Here is an 18,808-nt window from a genome sequence, read left to right on the forward strand (position 1 = left end):
ATAGCCCCTGTTCAGGACTTGTTTCTGTAGCCACTTCCTGGAAGGGCTATTTCATAGTAGGCTTCATGAAACTCCAGTTCTCTTCCTTAGTGTTCCTTGAGCCACTGACACAGGAGATGTAAAGTCGATGTACCGACTTAAACTTCATTCCCCACAATCTATCAATCACTCCATTATTTCTAGTTATGGTTTCCTGTGATAGTGTCCGTTTGCTGTATATACACACAAACAATAAAAATGGGCTCAGCAGGTTGTGTGTATGTAGGGGGTGACAATAGCATTCAAAATTGCTATCAATTTGAGACTGGGTGGCATGGGAGGACTTAGAGGGAGGTTAGCTGGGAGGGGCTGGAGGGAGGAGCAAAAGTGATGGGTCTATTCCATTAAAGGCATTTGGGGGAGTTCGAAACATGGTTTCTCTGTGTAACAATCTTGGCTGTTCTGGAACTCGCTCTGTAGACCAGGCTAGCCTTGAACTCACAGAAATGCCTGCCTCTGCTTCCTAAGTGCTGGGATTAAAGGCATGCACCACCTTTGCTGAGTAAAAGCATATGTTTTTAATTAAACTTTTTCTAAAATAAAGACAATGCAAAAGATAATTAAAGACTTTTACAAAGCTAAAATTCTAATCTCTTCCCTTCAAATGAAACTATAACCTTAGCAGCTCCAGTCCCAGAGGAACAAGCTCTGGCGTCAGGGATTGAGATACTAATACATTGTTTTTGGCAGTACAGCTCTGTGACAGAATTCTATCTATCTGAAGTTCAAAATTCAGCTATAAACTCTTGTCTTAATCCTCCATGGCAGAATGACAACAGCCAGGTAAAGTAAACATAGCAATACTGTGGTGGAATTTCGATCTATTTAGCCAAAGACTCTTGGGGCAACAAGCCCTAGGGCATGGTCTTGTCTGCCTGCATGGCAGTTTATAAAATAATGGAAAGGGTTGCCTGCTCTCGTGCTCTCGTGCCCTCTTGGGTTGTCTGAGTGGAACAAGTGGCAGAGAGGCTGCTTGCTGATGATGCTCTTCACCCCTGGGCAGACCAACTGGACCAGGGCAGCTGGATCTGCAGCAGTGGCTAATCGATTCTGTATCAGTGAGCGTATGTTCCTATCCTATATCTAAATCAATTATTGAGACCCTTTAGCAGACTCTTGTGGTTTCACATAACAAGGTAGAGTAAAACCAGCAATACCACAATACCACTATAAAGATGAATGGACTAAAGAAGAGAAAGAGGTTAGAAAGAAGACAGAAAAATTGCTAGTAGATGGTTTTGCTGAAAATATGACATTTACTTCTCTCCTATTTGGGAGTGACTCTCCACCTGTATGCATAGTCTGCTAACTTCACCTTCCTCTATGCCTGCCAATATTCCCTACAAAAACCCTGGTGTTCTGGGGACCACAGAGACAGAAACACAGCTTCCACAGATCCTCAAGTTCTTATGCACTTATTAGTCAATATCTAGAAATGATTGACACTAAAAATATTTATCTACTCAGAGGGAGGGAACACCTGTCATTCATTGAGCCATATGTAGCTTGTGGTACTCTTTAGACAGCCAGACAGTATCCAGACAGGATAAAAAGTATAACAGCACCATCCTAGACATATCAAGATCTCTCCTAGTCATCATAGGGAACCAACTACATGAACACAAGGCTGTGCTCCTATAACCCAATTTCACTACCCTAGAAACAAGGACATCTGGAAGGTACATCTGAGCCCCAGACTTTGAATAATTCCTAAGTTTACATTTTTCAGATAAGAAACCCATCTTTTGCTAAAATTCTCCTCATCTCTGGCCTGAGTTTCACAATAAGCTTTTCATGCAGCCTCTCTTCAGTCTAAATTGAGCATTCTTCCTCTGTGTCCCTGTAGAGAAAACACTACTATGTTAAATATTTTATCCTTGCTGTTTGCCCTGCTAACTTAACCAGGACATGAACTCATTGGAGGCAGAAACCATGCATTCCTTATCCCAATGTTCCCCATACCCAGCTCAAAGCACAGAGCACATGTGTTTTACTCATTTGAGTAGTATAAACTCTTTCCAAAGGTGTGAGGACTGAGTGGTAGAGGTTCAGGAACAAACAATATAGATAACTCTCAAGACACTGAGACAAGCTCAACTCTCGGTATATACCCTGGGTGTGATTCCCTACTCAAGTGTCTGCTGGCAGTTCCACGTGGGGCTGCCACAAGGCTGGGCACAGGTATCCCCAGGAACACCACTCACTGCCTGCCCTTCCCAGTGCTTGGTGCTACACATTCTATTGGGTTTCGGGAAATCAGTCTTGGAAGAGAGGGGCTTAATCTGCAGAGCCTTTGAAATGTAAAAGACATGAAAATGAAGGAAGACAAAGAACAGAACGATAAGAAAGGGAAGACATGGCTAGGGAGGAACCCAGGGGTGAGTCCTGTTTATTACTCCTGCTCTGGGTCCAGCCTGATTTCATGCCCATCCTCTGACTTGGTTGAGTTTAGCTGCCCTCTTTCTCAGTTTCCTCTGCTGTGACCACAAAGCAACGATGATGTTATTATTTCATTCACTGTTGAATGTGGCTACTATTTGAGTAAGATAATGGATTTAAAGTTGCTTTCTAATTCAAAATATGTGGAAGCCAGATTTTACCTTGAAGTTTTTGGTTAGCATTACTGCCAGTACTTACAGGCACAGCGTGAAAGCAAAGATGTTGTTTATTTAACAGGAAGCAGATTCCTGGTGTTACATACAGGTGTTCTTGTAAGAACCTGGGCTCAGGAACAGAGAACAAAGCCAGACCGTGGTGAAAGCAAGGCTCTGAAGTAAAGCAGGGTTAAAATCTGAGCTATTGGTGTGACTTCGGGTCAGCTACTTAGCCGTAAGAAGCTCACTAGGTGAGGATAAAACTTGTGCCTGTTCTCTGGGTAACATGTGGAATCCATAATCCATTCGTCAACAAGCAGCATTGCTTTTTGAGTGTTCTACTGTAGACACCGTTCTTACTGTGGGTACACAGATGGTACACAGGCACCGAGGACTCAACAGAAGGATACACGCTGCAGCATCAGGTAGAGAAATCATCAAGAAGGAAATAAAGAAAGAGCAAGCAGTGGAGACAGCACTCAGTCCTGTGGTTGCAGGCCAGGAATGGATGGAGCGCTTGGCACCGTGGCATAGAGGGAGTGTATGAGGAAGCCAGAGAAGCTGTCTTTTATGGTGTCACTAAGATCATCGAAACCAACTCCTCACAGAACAGACACACAAGTAGGAAGAGTCACTATTTTATTCGACAAGAATATATTGAGCGTCATCCAATGCACGTGTTTGGTGATTTCCAGCCAATAAGGCCCAGTTGTCCCTTCAGAGTACTAAGACTAGCAGTGTGATGGACAGGTCTCCTGCAGGTCTACGTGTGCAGTACACAGGGCTGGCACGTGCCCTCATTGCCTGCCCTTCCCAGCATTCTATTCCACCCCCTCTTTCCCCCCGCGCCATAGCCTAGTTCAACACCCATCTGCCTCACCCAGCCGATGTGCAAATCGGGTCATGAGTTACCATCAGCTGGGTGGGGATACAGGAATGACATCTGATGATGAGATAGTCTGGTCAGTTTCTGTCTGATGAGTTGGTCCAGATCCCTCTTACTGCCAAGCACTGACTCTGCTACTCCTTCCCCTTTAAGTGGTACTTGTAGTTACCAACCACACCTCTGTCCTGTTTCCAGTATCTTAGGAAGATAGTCTCTGTGATCTTTGAGGAAGATCCAGAGAATTAAAATCCAGTCTATTCAAGCTAAAGGCCCCATCTCCCCCGAAATCACTCATTTTACAGAAAAGTAAACTTAGGTCCAAGGATGTGATTTATTCAGTGTTACAAGAGGAGTTCGTGGAAGACTTGGGATACGAACAGAGGCAAGAGGCTGGAAAGTGAGCATTGTAGTGTTAAACAATTTATCTTGATATCTAAAACAAAAATTTTCTCTCACTGCGTTTTACTACATAGCAAAGGATTTCCAATCATGTTAACGCTTTCATGCTTTTGATCTGACTACCCTCTTCTTACTCTCTAAGCTGACATGCATATGTATTGGTTGCAGTCCTGGGACGGAAGCTGTAACTCTGTTCCTAAGATGTTCTAGGTGTTATTGTAGGTGATATCATGGTGACCCTGAACACAGAGGTCATGTTACCTGCCTAGAGTCACAGGGTCTCTCTCAGATCTAGCTCTTACCATAGAGCCATCTACTGCTCACTTCATACTCCTAGTCACTTCAGACCAACTGTCCCAGTGCTCTGAAAGAGTATACCACATACATAGTGACCAGCATAATGACTGGCATATAGAAGACCTTCAACTGTGTGTTGATGGTCATTATTTTCTACTTTTTCCCCCTAGGTGATAAGAATAAGCAGATATGAGAGATTTTTCTTACGGATTCATTAAATATTGAGCATAGATTTGTATGTGTGTAAGACTCAGAAATACATATTTATGTTTTTACTGGATTGGGGAACGTTGAATCTATCTACATTAGCTGTACATGTTAGGGGTTTTATGGAACCATCATCCTGGGGTGGGGGTATAAAAACTATCCTGCTCCAGGCAGGGGAGTTGGTAGTCTGCTCAGATGACTTTCCTACTCCAGAAATCTGTGGTGAAGTAACTCATGCTAGGTTCCACACACAGCAGCATGGCCTGTCCAAGGAGACACTTTCCCCTCACAGGGATTTGGTGCTAAGGTCGGGGTTTGGGGAATCCTCTTTGTTAAGTTCCCAGGATATGTCGTGGCAGGAATAGGAGTCAGGAAATCGGGGTCATTTTACATAAGAAGTGGCGTATGATGGTTTAAGTTATAAAATGCAGGTTAGCATTTTGATTAACCTAAAGATTCCTGCAAACCAAATACTTAGAAGGCCACACTTCTATTCCATCCGTTTTAGAAACAGAAGTGTTATGGCCATGTACTAAAGAGGTCCTCATACCAGAACGTAGTGTCACCTAATATTGGCCCTTACCCCAACCTGTCACTTTAAAGTTGTGCCAACTAGACACAACAATAGTTACATTTGGGATTAATACAAAATAAGATAAACAAATGTTATTGTGCAATTGCTTTATGATATGTTTATTTGTACTAAAATATGAGTTTTTTCAGTATAGAGAAATAAAGTTAAAGCATCAAATGTTGTCACCTGTGTCCTTGCATCCTCAGAGCTTAGATTCCTCTGGTGACTCCAGCCACTCTTACCGGTGCTATATGGCCTCCCCTGCTGACCACATACCTCCTCTTCTGTCAGTCAAACCCTTGAATGTATTGAGGCCCCTAGCACAGGACCCCATGTACGCCCCACCTCTGCAGGGAGGAGCTTCCCTCCCAGCTAAGAGTCCTGTCCCACCTGGAAAAGCTACACTTTCTCTGAGACATCTCATTCTGTCCTCCCAACCAGGATCAATTACACAGCACTTGGTGCCCTCCTTCATAGTGATCATCGTAGATCGATAATCCCATCCCTTTTTTAGGATATTGAATTGTTCATGTTCTATCCTGTAAACTCTAAAATATTACCTGCATCAAAATAGATTTCAATATCTATTTATTAACAAATCCTTAGGAATATGGCATGTGTGCTGCCTATAGTATTTACAGAATGGCCATGTTCCTGAGAGCAGCCAAGCTCTGGCTTCTGGATGTTTGGTTTTCTGAAGTCTGCATAAAACAGGGATCTCTGACATCCAGTGTTGGGTCCACTGGGAGGAACTTCAGGTGCCTTGGAAGGCTGAACACTCCGCATTTCTTTTCTAGGTGTCCATCTAACACATAGCAGGGCTTTCCTGAAGATGTTGGCTGTAGAAAGTATTGATGTTCTGTTTTATCTGTGTCTTCATGGGGGTCAGGGACTTTACTTTCAAAGTGAAAAAAAAAACTTTCATAGATTGAGGATAACACATGTAATTCATGCAATTTTCTGAATGTGTTATATTTCAATGTAAAATTTGAGAACATCTTTGAGGTTTTAACGAAGGAGGAGGAAGAGACCTTAAAGTGGGATATAGGAACCCATATATGGTCCTGCCCCATTTGATGTCAGGACTCAAGAAACAGGGGCTTGAAGAATGCCGGTCACCTTATGTTCAAGGCGAACCTGGCCTATATACATGGTCCAAGCATGCCAGGGCTGCATATGGAAAACTTGTTTTGACAAAAAGGCCAATAGCTAAGACCTAGTTAGATAACTCAACTGGGTGCACAATGCAATATTAGAAGTAACAAGATACAATTAGATGCACTGTCCTAAGTAACATTTAGCATTTGATATATTCAGACACTACACCCACAGAATTTGAAGGGAAAATGGATAGATCTGGAAAGTATGATATTAAGTGAGGTGAGTCAAATTCAGAAATATTCTCATCTGTAGATTCTAGCCTGTAACGTATGATGGATGGATACATAAGTGGACAGACTGATAGATAGTAATGTAAGTGTGTACAAAGCCAAACACCAGAAAAGAGAGTGGCAGAGACATAGCTCAGTGGTTAAAAGCACTTGTTGTTCTTGTAGAGGACCAAGATTTGGTTCTCAGCACCCATATAATAGCAGTTCACAACTGTCTGTAATTCCAGTTCCAGAGATACTTTTTAATGCAGCAAGTCTATCATTACCTAGTATAAGAGAAGGAAAAGGGTTATTTGAAAGATGACTCAATATTTAAGAGTATTTACTGCTCTTGCAGAGGACCTGGATTCAATTTCGTGTACCCACATGGCAGCTCACAGCTACTTGTACTTCCAGTTCCAGGAGACCCAATTCCCTTTTGGCTTCTCTGGGCACTACACATACATGTGCTTAAACTCACCCAGGCACACATACATACATTTAAATTAAAAAATATTAAGAAAAAGGAAACTATTAAAAGTATTGCTGGTGCTAGCTACATAGCTGTTATTCCACCAATACAGAAAAGTGTCACATTGTAGAGTAAGCAGCATTCTGTCTTCCTGGGTTGCAGGTACCACTTGACGGTGCACGAAGAACACAAGGTCCTGGGCCAGTCTATTCCTGACTCTGAGGAGGGCAGCCTATGACTGGGACACAAGCTTAAAGGGGCTGTATGGAGAGATGCCATATGGTTTAAGGAGCTTCGGGTCATTAAGCTTTTAAAAACAACAGGACACTGAAGATACCTAAAAACTTCCTAATTATATACCATTATCTCTCTCTCTCTCCTCTCTCTCTCTCTCTCTCTCTCTCTCTCTGCCATTTATTTATGCATTCACCAAATATATTGTCTCCTTTATGCCAGGTCTGTGTGGTTCTTATGAATAGAAGTTACTCTTGTATGTGCTTGTCAGTGTGTGCGCACAGGTGAACAAGTTTTCTTGTGGAGAGCTTTGGAAGCCAGAATTCAGTCTCATATGTCCCTTGGGGTGCCATCAACCTTGGTTCTTGCTATTGTTTGTCTGTTTCTTGGGCTCGTTGGTTTGTTGTTGCTGTTTCTAGAAAGGGTCTCTCACCTCCTGACCTGGGACTCCCTGGGTAGACTAAGCTGGCTGACCTCCCCATTACTGGATTACCATGCAGCATTCATACCAGCACACCACACTGTTTTTATGTGGAGTCTGGGGATACGATCCTCTTGCGTAAGACACATTTTACCAACTGAGCTATCTCTGGGAGCCACCATCACTTGTGTATTTTTCACGCATGCATTTTAGAGTCGCTGGACATAAAAGTCTTTCCCAATCATCCACAACTGAGTGCTAAGGATAATGGGAACCCGGCCTCAGAGCTAGGATGCCTGTCACACAAAGTTCTCCTTCCTCTTGGAGATCTTTCTCTTTTTTGTTGATTTTATTGAGTTCTACATTTTTCTCTGCTCCCTTCCCTGTCTCTCCCCTCCCCTTCAACCCTCCCCCAAGGTAAAGGTCCCCATGCTCCCAATTTACTAAGGAGATCTTCTTTTTTTTCTACTTCCCATGTAGATTAGATTAGATCTATGTATGTCCCTCTTAGGGTCCTCATTGTTGTCTGGGTTCTCTGGGATTGTGGTCTTCTTTGCTTTATGTTTAAAAACCACTTATTAGTGAGTACATATGATAATTGTCTTTCTGAGTCTGGGTTACTTCACTCAATATGATGTTTTCTAGCTCCATCCATTTGTCTGCAAATTTCAAGATGTCATTTTTTTTTTTTTTTTGCTGTGTAGTACTGCATTGTGTAAATATACCACATTTTCCTTATTCATTCTTCAGTCAAGAGGCATTTAGATTGTTTCCAGATTCTGGCTATGACAAACAATGCTTCTATGAACATAGTTGAGCACATGACCTTGTGAGCATCCTTTGGATATATACCCAGAAGTGGTATTGCTGCGTCTTAAGGAAGGTTGTTTCCTAATTTTCTGAGAAATTGCCATACTGATATCAAAAGGGGCTGTGCCAGCTTGTACTCCCAACAGCAAATGCAAGATTGTCCCCTTTACCCCTCAACCTTGGAGATCTTTCTTGCTGTCAGGGCTGACCTGAACACTGTCTGTGTTCAGCAGAGTCCTTGCCTCAGGCCTATATCCCATATCCTAAAGAAGAAATGACTAATAAATGAAAAAAATCTTACTACACAAAGCCGGCCAGTATCAAACCACTTTCACGGTAGCAGTACCATCTTATGATGCTCCTGAGATCTGATTCTAACAGCTCTCCAGCATCCGGAAGAGAAACTCAAAGATTGCATAATAACAATAACCAAATTCACGCCCCCTTGAGGACATGTGACCCAACGCCTGCAGATTAGTCAGAAAAAGAAAGAAGCAGACCTCAAACTCAGAGTCTACAGACCCCCTCCTTAACTATATTGAAACTATTCACAGCGTTCTAGAATGTGTGTGTACCCCGGACAGGGAGTTCGCCAGCTTGATCTACTTGGGCTGTCCTTTAGGAGCTTTCATCGAGTAGCTGAAAACCAAGGGCCAGAGGAGGAACACGAGGGTCTGCACTGGGAAACATGAACACCGAGCAAAGAAGTCAACAGGAGCCAAAGTGCTTGCATTCGGAGCTTTATTCATGCCAGAGTTTGGGGGTTATGCTAACTCTGGCAGGATGCCTTGATAAAGGGGTCAAGTATGGAGGGCCAAGGGAGCTGATGGAGGCTGAGGATAGGTGGGTTCAGAAAACATAGCAGGAGGTGAATTTTGGAAGCAGAGCTGTCCCTTTGTACTTAACAGCAGCAATCATCCCCACTGTCACAGCATGCAGGACCTCGGGACCTCATGGGAATAATTCCCAAACAGCAGCATCCAGAGCCACAGCCGCAACCTCCGCAGCCTCCAGAGCCGCAGCCTCTGCAGCCTCCAGAGCTGCAGCCTCCACAGCCTCCAGAGCTGCAGCCTCCACAGCCTCCAGAGCTGCAGCACCCAGAATCCTCACAGCAGCTGGAAGATCCGGTGTTCCATCCTTGGGGCCGCTGGACCCAGCGTCTCAGAGGACTCACCCCAAAGGTCCTGGGAGCCAAACAGCAGTAGCTCATGGAACAGGGAGCAGAGCATGGGTCAGGGGCACCACCCTGAGAACCTGAGCCACCAGAAGAAGCCTGAGCGTAGTAGGTCTGGCTAGGCGCTGGATACTGGACATAATACGTCTGAGTCTGGCAGGGAGCTGGGCATTTGACACAGGTCGTTTGGCATGGGGCTGGGCACTTCACATAGGTTGTCTGGCATGGGGCTGGGCACTTCACGTATGTCTGGCAGGGAGGTGGGCATTTCACGTATGTCTGGCAGGGAGCTGGGCACTTCACGTAGGTTCTGGTCTGGCATGGAACTTGATATTTCACGTAAGTTTGAGTGGGAACCGGAGCTGAGTATCTCACGATGGTTTGAGGCTGACAAAAAGCAGGTCCCGGAGCATAAACAGTTTGGACCTGGCCTAAAACTTGGCCTGAAGCCTGGCCTGAAGCCAGACCTGAACCAGAGCCTGAAGCCTGGCCTGAAACGGATCCTGAAACCTGGCCTTTCCCAAAGGCACCGCTGCCACCTTGCCCGGCTCCAAGTCCCGAACCCTTCACACAAGATGGAAGGAACTGCGGCTGCTTCTGCTGGTCACACATCCTGCTGCAGTTTTGAAAATTCTGAAAAGAAAAGATTCATCAAAACCGCAAGAGCAGAAAGATTTCCAGAAAATTGCTCAGGGCATCCTCCCGGGAGGATGATCTGAAAAAGGTCTCTTTGAGGTGTTAGCACCCAGAGCCTGTCCGTCCATCAGTAAGTTTGGTGCAGCATCAAGGATTCTAGGCTCACTTCTTTCACCTTTAACTGACTGTGTGATTTCAAACTAATCACCATTCACCCCCGAGGCTGCTGTACACTAGGAACTAGAGGGCTTAAAACAGCAACCCCATTTCTTTCAAACTCTCCACGTTTCCTCTCTTTTCTTCCGTGTCTGCGTTGTGGATTAGTCTTGCATAACTCTTCATCCTGTTTACCCTCAGTCACTACTTCTGTTCATACCCTCCTTATCCCTTCTGATCCAGGAAGTCCTCAAGGAGGGAATAGGTATTTGTGCCTGGGCTAATCTGACTCTTAAACTGAACCTGGCAGAGCAAAACTCAGACTCAATATTTAGTGTCTAGCACCTGCATTGGAGCACTTGCATATAGGTTCATTTCATTAGTAACAGGAACTGAGAAGAGAAGGCACAAACAACCGCAGAGGAACCCAGTTCTCTGAAATCTCTGCCCATGTAGAACTGGCGCTCCCCTCTCCAGCCTGAGTTAGCTTCCCACCATTAATGGCATCCCGCTTCTTCATAGGTGTCCTCAGTGTCTAGTCCTGGCTCATTCTTTATCCCACAGCACTCCACTGCAACTCCACCTTGATTCTATTTCTTGCCAAGTCCCTCTCTCAGGGAACAAGACTTACCTTTCTTTCTGGCAGTAGCAACACTAGAAGTCAAGGCTCTGGGAACTGGCATCTGGTGAGACTTTTTATAGGGTGGCAATGAAGCAATTTGATGCCATTTAAATGAAGCACCCGAGGCACGAGGACAAGGGCTGATGTCGCATTGGTGAGATTCCACCCCAGTATGTCTGGCTGTTCAGTCAGAGGCAGAGCATGTCTCTACTTGACACTGAATTTTCCTAAATATGAGATAAATGGCCACCTTCTTCATGAAACAAGTGTCTTTCTTTCCCTAGAAGCCATGCGTCATTCCTGTGCAATCTCACCATATGGTAGGGTCATTCAATAGAGACCCTCAATATTTTATACATGGGGCCAAAAGCTAATCTATGTCCTTCCAACCTGACATTTACATTTCTTCTGGGGACTTTGGTGGTGGTTTATCCTGGTCTATGTTACTTGGGGAAAGACTTTGCCATGGTAGGCTCTAATTCAGAATGATAGGAAGGTCGCCAAGAACTTATTTATTCCATGAACCATAGGTTGTTCTAGGTTAGTTTGGGAACTGGATGGGTGCTGTAAGATCTCAAAATTTAGGGTTTAGGTCTGTATTGGCTCATCTCAGCTTCTTCCATTCCCATGGGCTTCCTTCAACTTATTTTCCTGGGTCTCTCTTCCAGGAATAGATTCCAGGAACCTAGGCTTGGAGGAATTCCAGCCACATGAACATGAATGATGATAATGATAACATCTATCATTTGGTTGATTATTACTATGTGCCAAAAAGACAGATGCATGCCATAGAGCCTGAAGTTGATAAAAGGGGGTTACGAAGCATCCAAAACGAGTAAGTGGGCAAGACAGAATTCAAGTGCAGCTGGTCTGCTGTCGCAGGCATGATCTTTATCACTACCAGATAGTATCTTTCATGATTGAATTATCTTTGAACTCCAGCCACATTTCCCTTTCTCAGTGTAGTAGATGTAGAAAGAAAGACAGTCTTTGCCATAACTCTGTGTGGTAGGCTATAGAGGAAAATAAGAGCCAGAGGTCCAGATGTCTCACCGTAGTCACCATTATCAGTGGACAATAGAGCACCATCAGTATCTAGACCCATAACCCAAGACCTTCTCACTGAGCCCTGAGAGAAGTGGGTGATGTCTGCTATGGGGAGGCAATCAAGTCTGTGCCCGGAATTGATTTCAAATGCCACTTCCTCAGATCAACCTGTCAAGGCTTCCCAAGGTCACTGTGACCTCTCAGGTGGAAGGTGGTTCCAAATTGGCTCCAGATAGATCCCCAGTTCCCAAGGATCTATTATCCAGAATCCATGAACTCTTTCCTAAAGAAAATCAAAGTGCCTCTAGGTCACTGGTCCTGCCACACCCCACTCAGGTTATACAAAGTCTTCTCCTGAACAATGTGGAGGAAACAAGAGGAAAGTGTCCAGGCTCTTCTCAGCTTCTCCTGTCTCCATGTAGGCTTGCCATACTATGTATCATCCCCATGAAACCCACTGTCTGTCAGGGGGAAGGAAAAGTAAAGGGGGATACTGGACTGTATAGTCCTCAGTTGTTTCCTATGCCTGATGTTTTATGGAAAGAGGAAAGAAATGGTATCTTGGGGTGGAGTGGGGTGAGGTGTCAAACTCTTCACGGAAATAACTTGTCATTTGGTCTTTGCAATAATGGCTCAAATACAAGAGGACATGAATAGACAGCTGTGAAAAAAATCACTTAACTAAAACTAAGAGAGCCACAATTTAAGACCGGGCATGAAATACCCCAGTCTATTTTTTCTCCTCGGCATGCTGCCTCTGATTGGCGGCCACCTGTTTCAGTTGTGCAGCCCTCTCCATTGTATGTAGTGCCAGAGTCCAGCTCCAACAGGGGTCCAGAATGTAGGACGGAGGTGTGGAGTTGGCGAGAATGCAGACACTGACCACCAGCTGTCATTCAAGCGAGTGGCCCTGACTAGCTCCAGACGTCTTTATAAATGCAGGTTCTAAAGCAATCAAGCACTAACGGTTTCAATCCACTTCTCTCTAATCCGCATCTAAGAATCTTCACATTTACCCATTTGCCCATTTTTAGATTCTTTTCCTCTTCCCCCTCCCTTACTGTCATTAATTAACCTTTACCCCACATGTAAGCATGAATTAACCTTTACCTAGGCATAAATTGACCTTTACCTCATATCTAAGGCTGAATTTTATATTGCAAGCCAAATGATTATATCTAACCAGACACATTCTGTTTGTGTTGTGCCCAGGCTGCAGCAGACATGTAGTTACACAAAGGAAAGATATTCAAGCCCTATAGTCAGTCGTTAGCAGTATGATGCTTTTATATTTTTTTGCAGTCAGTAGAGGGTATGATACCATACCTAGAATAATAGTTTCCAGTGCAGGTCTTAGTAATTTCTAAGTGGTCTACATATTGATTTTATGTGAGCAACAGTTTAACTATATGGTCCTGTTCTTTTTTAATACATTCTCAGAATGGCAATGATTGATACCTAACTCTTTACTGTTGGATCCAAGTTTCTGTTCTTCCTAGAAGTTTCTACATATACTTTTACTTTCAAGGAACTGGGATTTTAACTGAAAAATGTCTAACCATTCATGCCCTGACACCAGAAAGATATCTGACCTTTCATTCCCTTTATCTTTTTCTTATATGTTCCCACAGGTTTTTAATAACATTTCTTAAGAAACCATCTCCTAGGAGGGAGGTCATTGGACTTCCCACAGGACAGGGATCCCTGACTGCTCTTCGGGCTGATGAGGGAGAGGGAGTTGATTGGAGGAGGAGGAGGAAAATGGGAGGCGGTGGCGGGGAGGAGGCAGAAATCTTTAGTAAATAAATAAATAAATAAAATTAAATGACACAAACATATACCATACTATAAATACACCATCATATAAATCTAATGATATAATTATATTAAAATAAAGATTATTTTCTCTATAAAAAAAAGAAAGAAACCATCTCCTAAATTCTTGGAATGTAGTTGCTTCTTACAGTTAAGTAAGCAGAATCAGTAACCTTAGTGACTTCTTCCTGCTTACTCGGGGGAAATGTAAAGTCAGCCAGGGTCAGCTTGGGGAAACTGGTTTCTGTGTTCTAAGAACAAAATGGAGGAGCCATTATCAATAAACTGTGAAGAGTGTTTAGTTTAATTCCCCTGTAGAAATTGTAGAAATATTAACCAAGACTCATCCAAGGTGCTCTTGTTCCCAGAAAACTCAGTCATAGTCATGACTGACAAAGCAAAAGCCAGGAGGGCCTGAAGCACGCGTGTTCCCTGGGAACAGCCCTGGGGTTTCCAGTATCATTTTCACAGGTCCTTGCCAATTGGGTGGGAATCTCCAAAGGCTTTGCCATGAAGAGCTCCATTTGCAAAACTTCGTTTAGGAGGGTACAGCATGGCTTCCATCAGCGTAGCCTGGGGTAGTACTATTCCCAGCATTGACAATGACTTAGAAGGCCCCAAGTTTCAGAACATGGCCACAACAGGACAGACACGTTTCAGGACACAGATGATGAGAACTGACATCTTGTGGCACTTCTGCCTGTTCTCAGAGGTGATTGTAAGAGTCTGTTCCACCCACAACATGTATGCTCCCACAGTTTACCTGCCCATGGAGTTATTTTTTACTAGTTTGAGATTCTCAGGAGTTGGTAAATATGGCTGATCGCCATATCTTGTCTTAGGACCTGGGAAACATTAACAAAATAAATGAAGTGAATGGGTGGGTATTTGTTACAATGAGAGCACAGACCAGATTAATTTCCCTCTTCCTGTGGTTAAAGTGATCCTGCTCTGCCGTTAGCCAATCCGGGTGTCTCATGCCAGCTGTGAGCTCTGATTGGCTCACTTCCTGCTCTGTGGGGTGAGGTTCTCACTAATGGTTTTGACATCTTCAAGTAACACCAACATCATTGGTGAGAGATCCTGCATCCATGTGCCATGCGGAACGGAGGGTGGGCTGGGCTCCACCCACTTTGTAGGCTGGAAGGCAGAGCTGGAGGAGTCAGAAGACAGGTACCAGTGTCAAGATGAGTCATGGGGAGATCCCAACAAGTTTCCAGAGCCTCCGCCCATTTATCCCTTTGGCAGTTCCTAGGATCATGGACTTGTGGGCTTACGCAATAAAAGTCCAGTGAACTCACATGAGAATAAGTAGATAGAATCATCTCTGAGATGGAGGGGACCTAAAACAGGTCATCAGATCTGGCCTTTGGTCCTGTTCTATGTAGAAAGTCCTAGTGGGTTTTAAAAGCTTGCTGGAATCTCTTGGTTAATATAATTCATGATTTCCCAACTGAGTAGTCAGAGCTGCATATAAATATTAGATTATCAGTTCGTCTCCTTAAAGCACCAGCATCTACGAATCCTCACTATCCAGACAGTGTTTCTGAGCCTGGAGCAGGTGGGCATCACGAGGAACACAGTTCTTTCCCTTTGTATGACCAGCATCTCAGAAAGGGACTGCCACAGCATCTTTTGGCCCTCACCCTTTCTCACTAAATATATTACTTAGAAAACTGCAGAACCAGAATCTCCAGTACTGTCCTATAAGTCATTCATGCCAGGGCTGCTGGTGAGGGCACATCCTCTGCCATCACAGCTCCTTAGCAAGTTCTAAGGCTACAGAAGAATGTGAGTGGCATTGCCCTGTCCCTGATGGCTCCTGATCTCCAAATAAGCCTAAGACTGTTTTGCTCCTTCCTTTCATCATAAACCCACTGTGTTGGACCATTCTATTCCCTGTAGTTAGAGTGGTCTGTTCACATGGTGAGACACTGACCTCCTGAAGCACCTCTACTGTACAGGCAATACAGAGCACACTCCGGCCAGGAAAGAGATAAACACATTTGACAAGCAAAGAGAATACATATGTAACTTCAGCTGGTGGCAAGTGGAGGAGCAACAGGAGCAACAATAACCCAGGCTTATTCCAGTGGCTTTCTAGGAAAGACCAGGCAAGCCACTGGATACCCATCTCGGTTCTCATCATCCCGAGTGAATTCTTTTGAGGTTCCTGCATGACTACAAGGCATAGGCAGGTCTTCAAGCTCAGATCTAGCATATCCAATGCTTCTGCCTCTAGAGAGCTGGTATGAGTCACTCCTCCCAACACTGTGACAAAATTACTGAACAAAGCAACATATGGAAGGAAAGGTTAAGGCTGCCCTTTGTGACCGAGAGGTGTGACAGCAGAATAAGGCAGCTGGTCACATGGTGTCTGCAGTAAAGAAGCAGAGAGAAATGAATGCTGGTCCTCAATTTGCTCTCTCCCATTTTTTTATTTAAATCTGGGACACCAGCCTTGACGGTGCTGGCCACATTCCGGGTGGGTCATTGTCCCTTAGTTAAACCTTCCTGTAAACACCTCATGGGCACACAGAGGTGTTTCCATGGTTGGTCAGGTTGATGATGAAGAGTAACTCAGAGTACAAAAGTGGCAGCACTCCTTGGCCAAGATCTCCTTACAGTCGGGGTGGGGGGGCGAAACTTCCACAGATCTCAGATCTGACCAGCAGATGACTAGCAATAGACCTGTTGGAAAACTGCCTGCATCACAATAGTACTTTAGCCCTTAGGGGCGAAACACAAATAACGGGAGATGCTGTCAAGATCCAGAAGTTTCCTATTTGCTTCCCAGCAGGGCATGGGCTGCTCTATTAAGTTTTTGTTTTATAGCACGTATTAATTGTACAAAGTAAAGAATTTTATTATGAAATATCCATGTGATATAGTTTGATCATGTTTACTTCTTGGCTACTTTCTTAGCCCTGTCTGCTTTCTACTTCCTTTCCATGTTCCTGACAAGTCCTTTCCACCCCCTAGAATCTGGGCAAACAGAAAACATGGTTCATGCCTTTGTGGGATCAGCTTCCTTACCTTAACATGCTGTGCTGCATGGATCTGCAATTCCATTTTCCTGAAAACAACACGATCTCATTCTTCTTTATGGCTGAGGGAAATTCCATTTCCTTTATCTGTTCAGCCTCTTTGGCCCATAGACTGATTGTGTAACTTTGCTTGGGTGGACAGTGCAGTGGTAAACATGGTTCTGAGGGTGTCTCCATGGCAAACTGACTGATTCTTTGGGGGTACATGCCCAGGGGTGGCATGTCAAGTCAAATGATAGTTCTCTTTCTAGTGTTGGAGAAACTTCCATACTAATTTCTATGGTGGCTAGCAATTTACATTCCTGCCAATAGTGAATAAAAGGGTTTTCCCCTGCTGCATTACTGCAGTTTATAGAGTTTAATTATTTTTTATTAATTAATTTATTATTAGTTAAACATTATAGAGTTTAATCTGTCTGTCAGTTTGCTTTCTTTATGATAGCCATACTGACTGGGATGACTGAAAAGAAAATTACTGTAACTCTAAATTTATTTTCCAGACAGAATGTTTTTGGTCATTTACACTTAATTGGGAAAGTATCTGCTTGGTCCCATGACCTATTTATTGTTTGGATTATTTGCTCTTTTGTTGTTAACTTTTTATTTCTTTCTATATTCTAGATATTAATTATCAATTTTAAAGATCATGTCAAGGCCAGCAAGTTGGCTCAGTGTAAAAACACTTTCTGTACACACCTAATGAGCTCAATACCCAGAGTCCACAGGGAAAGGAACGACTGTGTACTACACACCTGATGGGCTCAATACCCAGAGTCCACAGGGAAAGGAACGACCGTGTACTACACACCTGATGGGCTCAATACCCAGAGTCCACAGGGAAAGGAACGACCGTGTACTACACACTTGATGGGCTCAACACCCAAAGCCCACGAAGAAAGGAACGACCAGACTCCCACAGCTCTTCTCTGACTTCTATGCATGGGGATGTGCGCATGCACGCGTGCGCACACACACACACACACACACACACACACACACACACACACAATGAATAAAACTAATTAACTTAAAAACAAATAAATTCCCTTGGAATTCTAGTTGGCCCTTATTAGTTTTTTCATAAATAATGGAAAATTTTAGATTTTTCTATAAACATATTAAAATTAATTAATGAGTTCCTTGCTCGTGCTCCGTCTCCTTCTGCTCCTGATTTGGACCTTGAGATTTCTGTCCGGTGCTCCCATGTGGGTCTCTGTCTCTGTCTCCTTTCATCGCCTGATGAAGGTTAATATTCATGAGGATGCCTATGTGTTTGTCTTTGGATTCACCTTCGTATTTAGCTTCTCTAGGAACATGAATTATAAGCTCAATGTCCTTTATTTATGGCTAGAAACCAAATATGAGTGAGTACATCCCATGAACTCAGGACCACGAGGGGTGCACCCACACACTAAGACAATGGGGATGTTCTATTGGGATCTCACCAAGGCCAGCTGGCCTAGGTCTGAAAAAGCATGGGATAAATCCGGACTAGCTGAACATAGCGGACAATGAGGAATACTGAGAATTCAAGAACAACTGCAGTGGGTTTTTTATCCTACTGCACGTACTGGTTTTGTGGGAACCTAGGCAGTTTGGATGCTCACCTTACGAGACCTGGATAGAGGTGGGCAGTCCTTGGGCTTCACACAGGTCAGGGAACCCTGAGGGAGGGGGACTTGATCGGGGGAGGGGGAGGGAAATGGGAAGCGGTTGCGGGGACGAGGCAGAAATTCTTAATAAATAAATAAATTTAAATAAAAAAAATAAAATTAATTAATGATTAGCAGGCTAATTTTTCTGGTGCCCAAGCAAAATTATGTCTATGTTTCTACCAAGGAAGAAGTTAGAATTTAGATAAAAGAATAAATGAGATATAAATTTCAACTTGGAACTTGATGGCAAACATAACTATTGCAAATTGTGTAATTTACAGTGTTTTTCAACTGTCTGATGAATATACAGAATGACATAGGCAAAAGGAATACAAACCCAAGCACACTGATAG

At 43.7% G+C, this 18,808-nt stretch overlaps 1 protein-coding gene across 2 annotated transcripts; it reads right to left on the reverse strand.

Moving 5' to 3' along the window:
- Positions 1 to 9,204: 9,204 nt before the first annotated feature.
- On the reverse strand, positions 9,205 to 10,089 carry LOC121450444 (skin-specific protein 32-like). Of its 2 annotated transcripts, XM_041655331.1 has the most exons (3): positions 9,976 to 10,089; positions 9,401 to 9,903; positions 9,205 to 9,343 (listed from the first exon to the last, which is right to left on the reverse strand). In XM_041655331.1, exons 1-3 carry the CDS (start codon positions 10,087 to 10,089, stop codon positions 9,205 to 9,207), a joined length of 756 nt encoding a protein of 251 aa, XP_041511265.1. The 2 variants fall into 2 exon arrangements, with proteins under 2 accessions (XP_041511265.1, XP_041511264.1); XM_041655330.1 differs by having other exon boundaries at positions 9,205 to 9,903.
- Between the last annotated feature and the right edge of the window lie 8,719 nt (positions 10,090 to 18,808).

Source organism: Microtus oregoni, unplaced genomic scaffold (genome assembly GCF_018167655.1).
Source record: "Microtus oregoni isolate MIOR12 unplaced genomic scaffold, Mior012 000007F_ref0000211, whole genome shotgun sequence".
NCBI classification, from domain to species: domain Eukaryota; kingdom Metazoa; phylum Chordata; class Mammalia; order Rodentia; family Cricetidae; genus Microtus; species Microtus oregoni.

Excerpts from the sequence above, each read along its gene's own strand:
- LOC121450444 (XM_041655330.1), bottom strand. The coding sequence starts at position 10,089 with ATGTGTGACCAGCAGAAGCAGCCGCAGTTCCTTCCATCTTGTGTGAAG. Across the intron at positions 9,904-9,975 it reads AAGGCCAGGTTTCAGGATCC|GTCCAAACTGTTTATGCTCC; the intron begins GTTTCAGGCCAG and ends GTTTTAGGCCAG.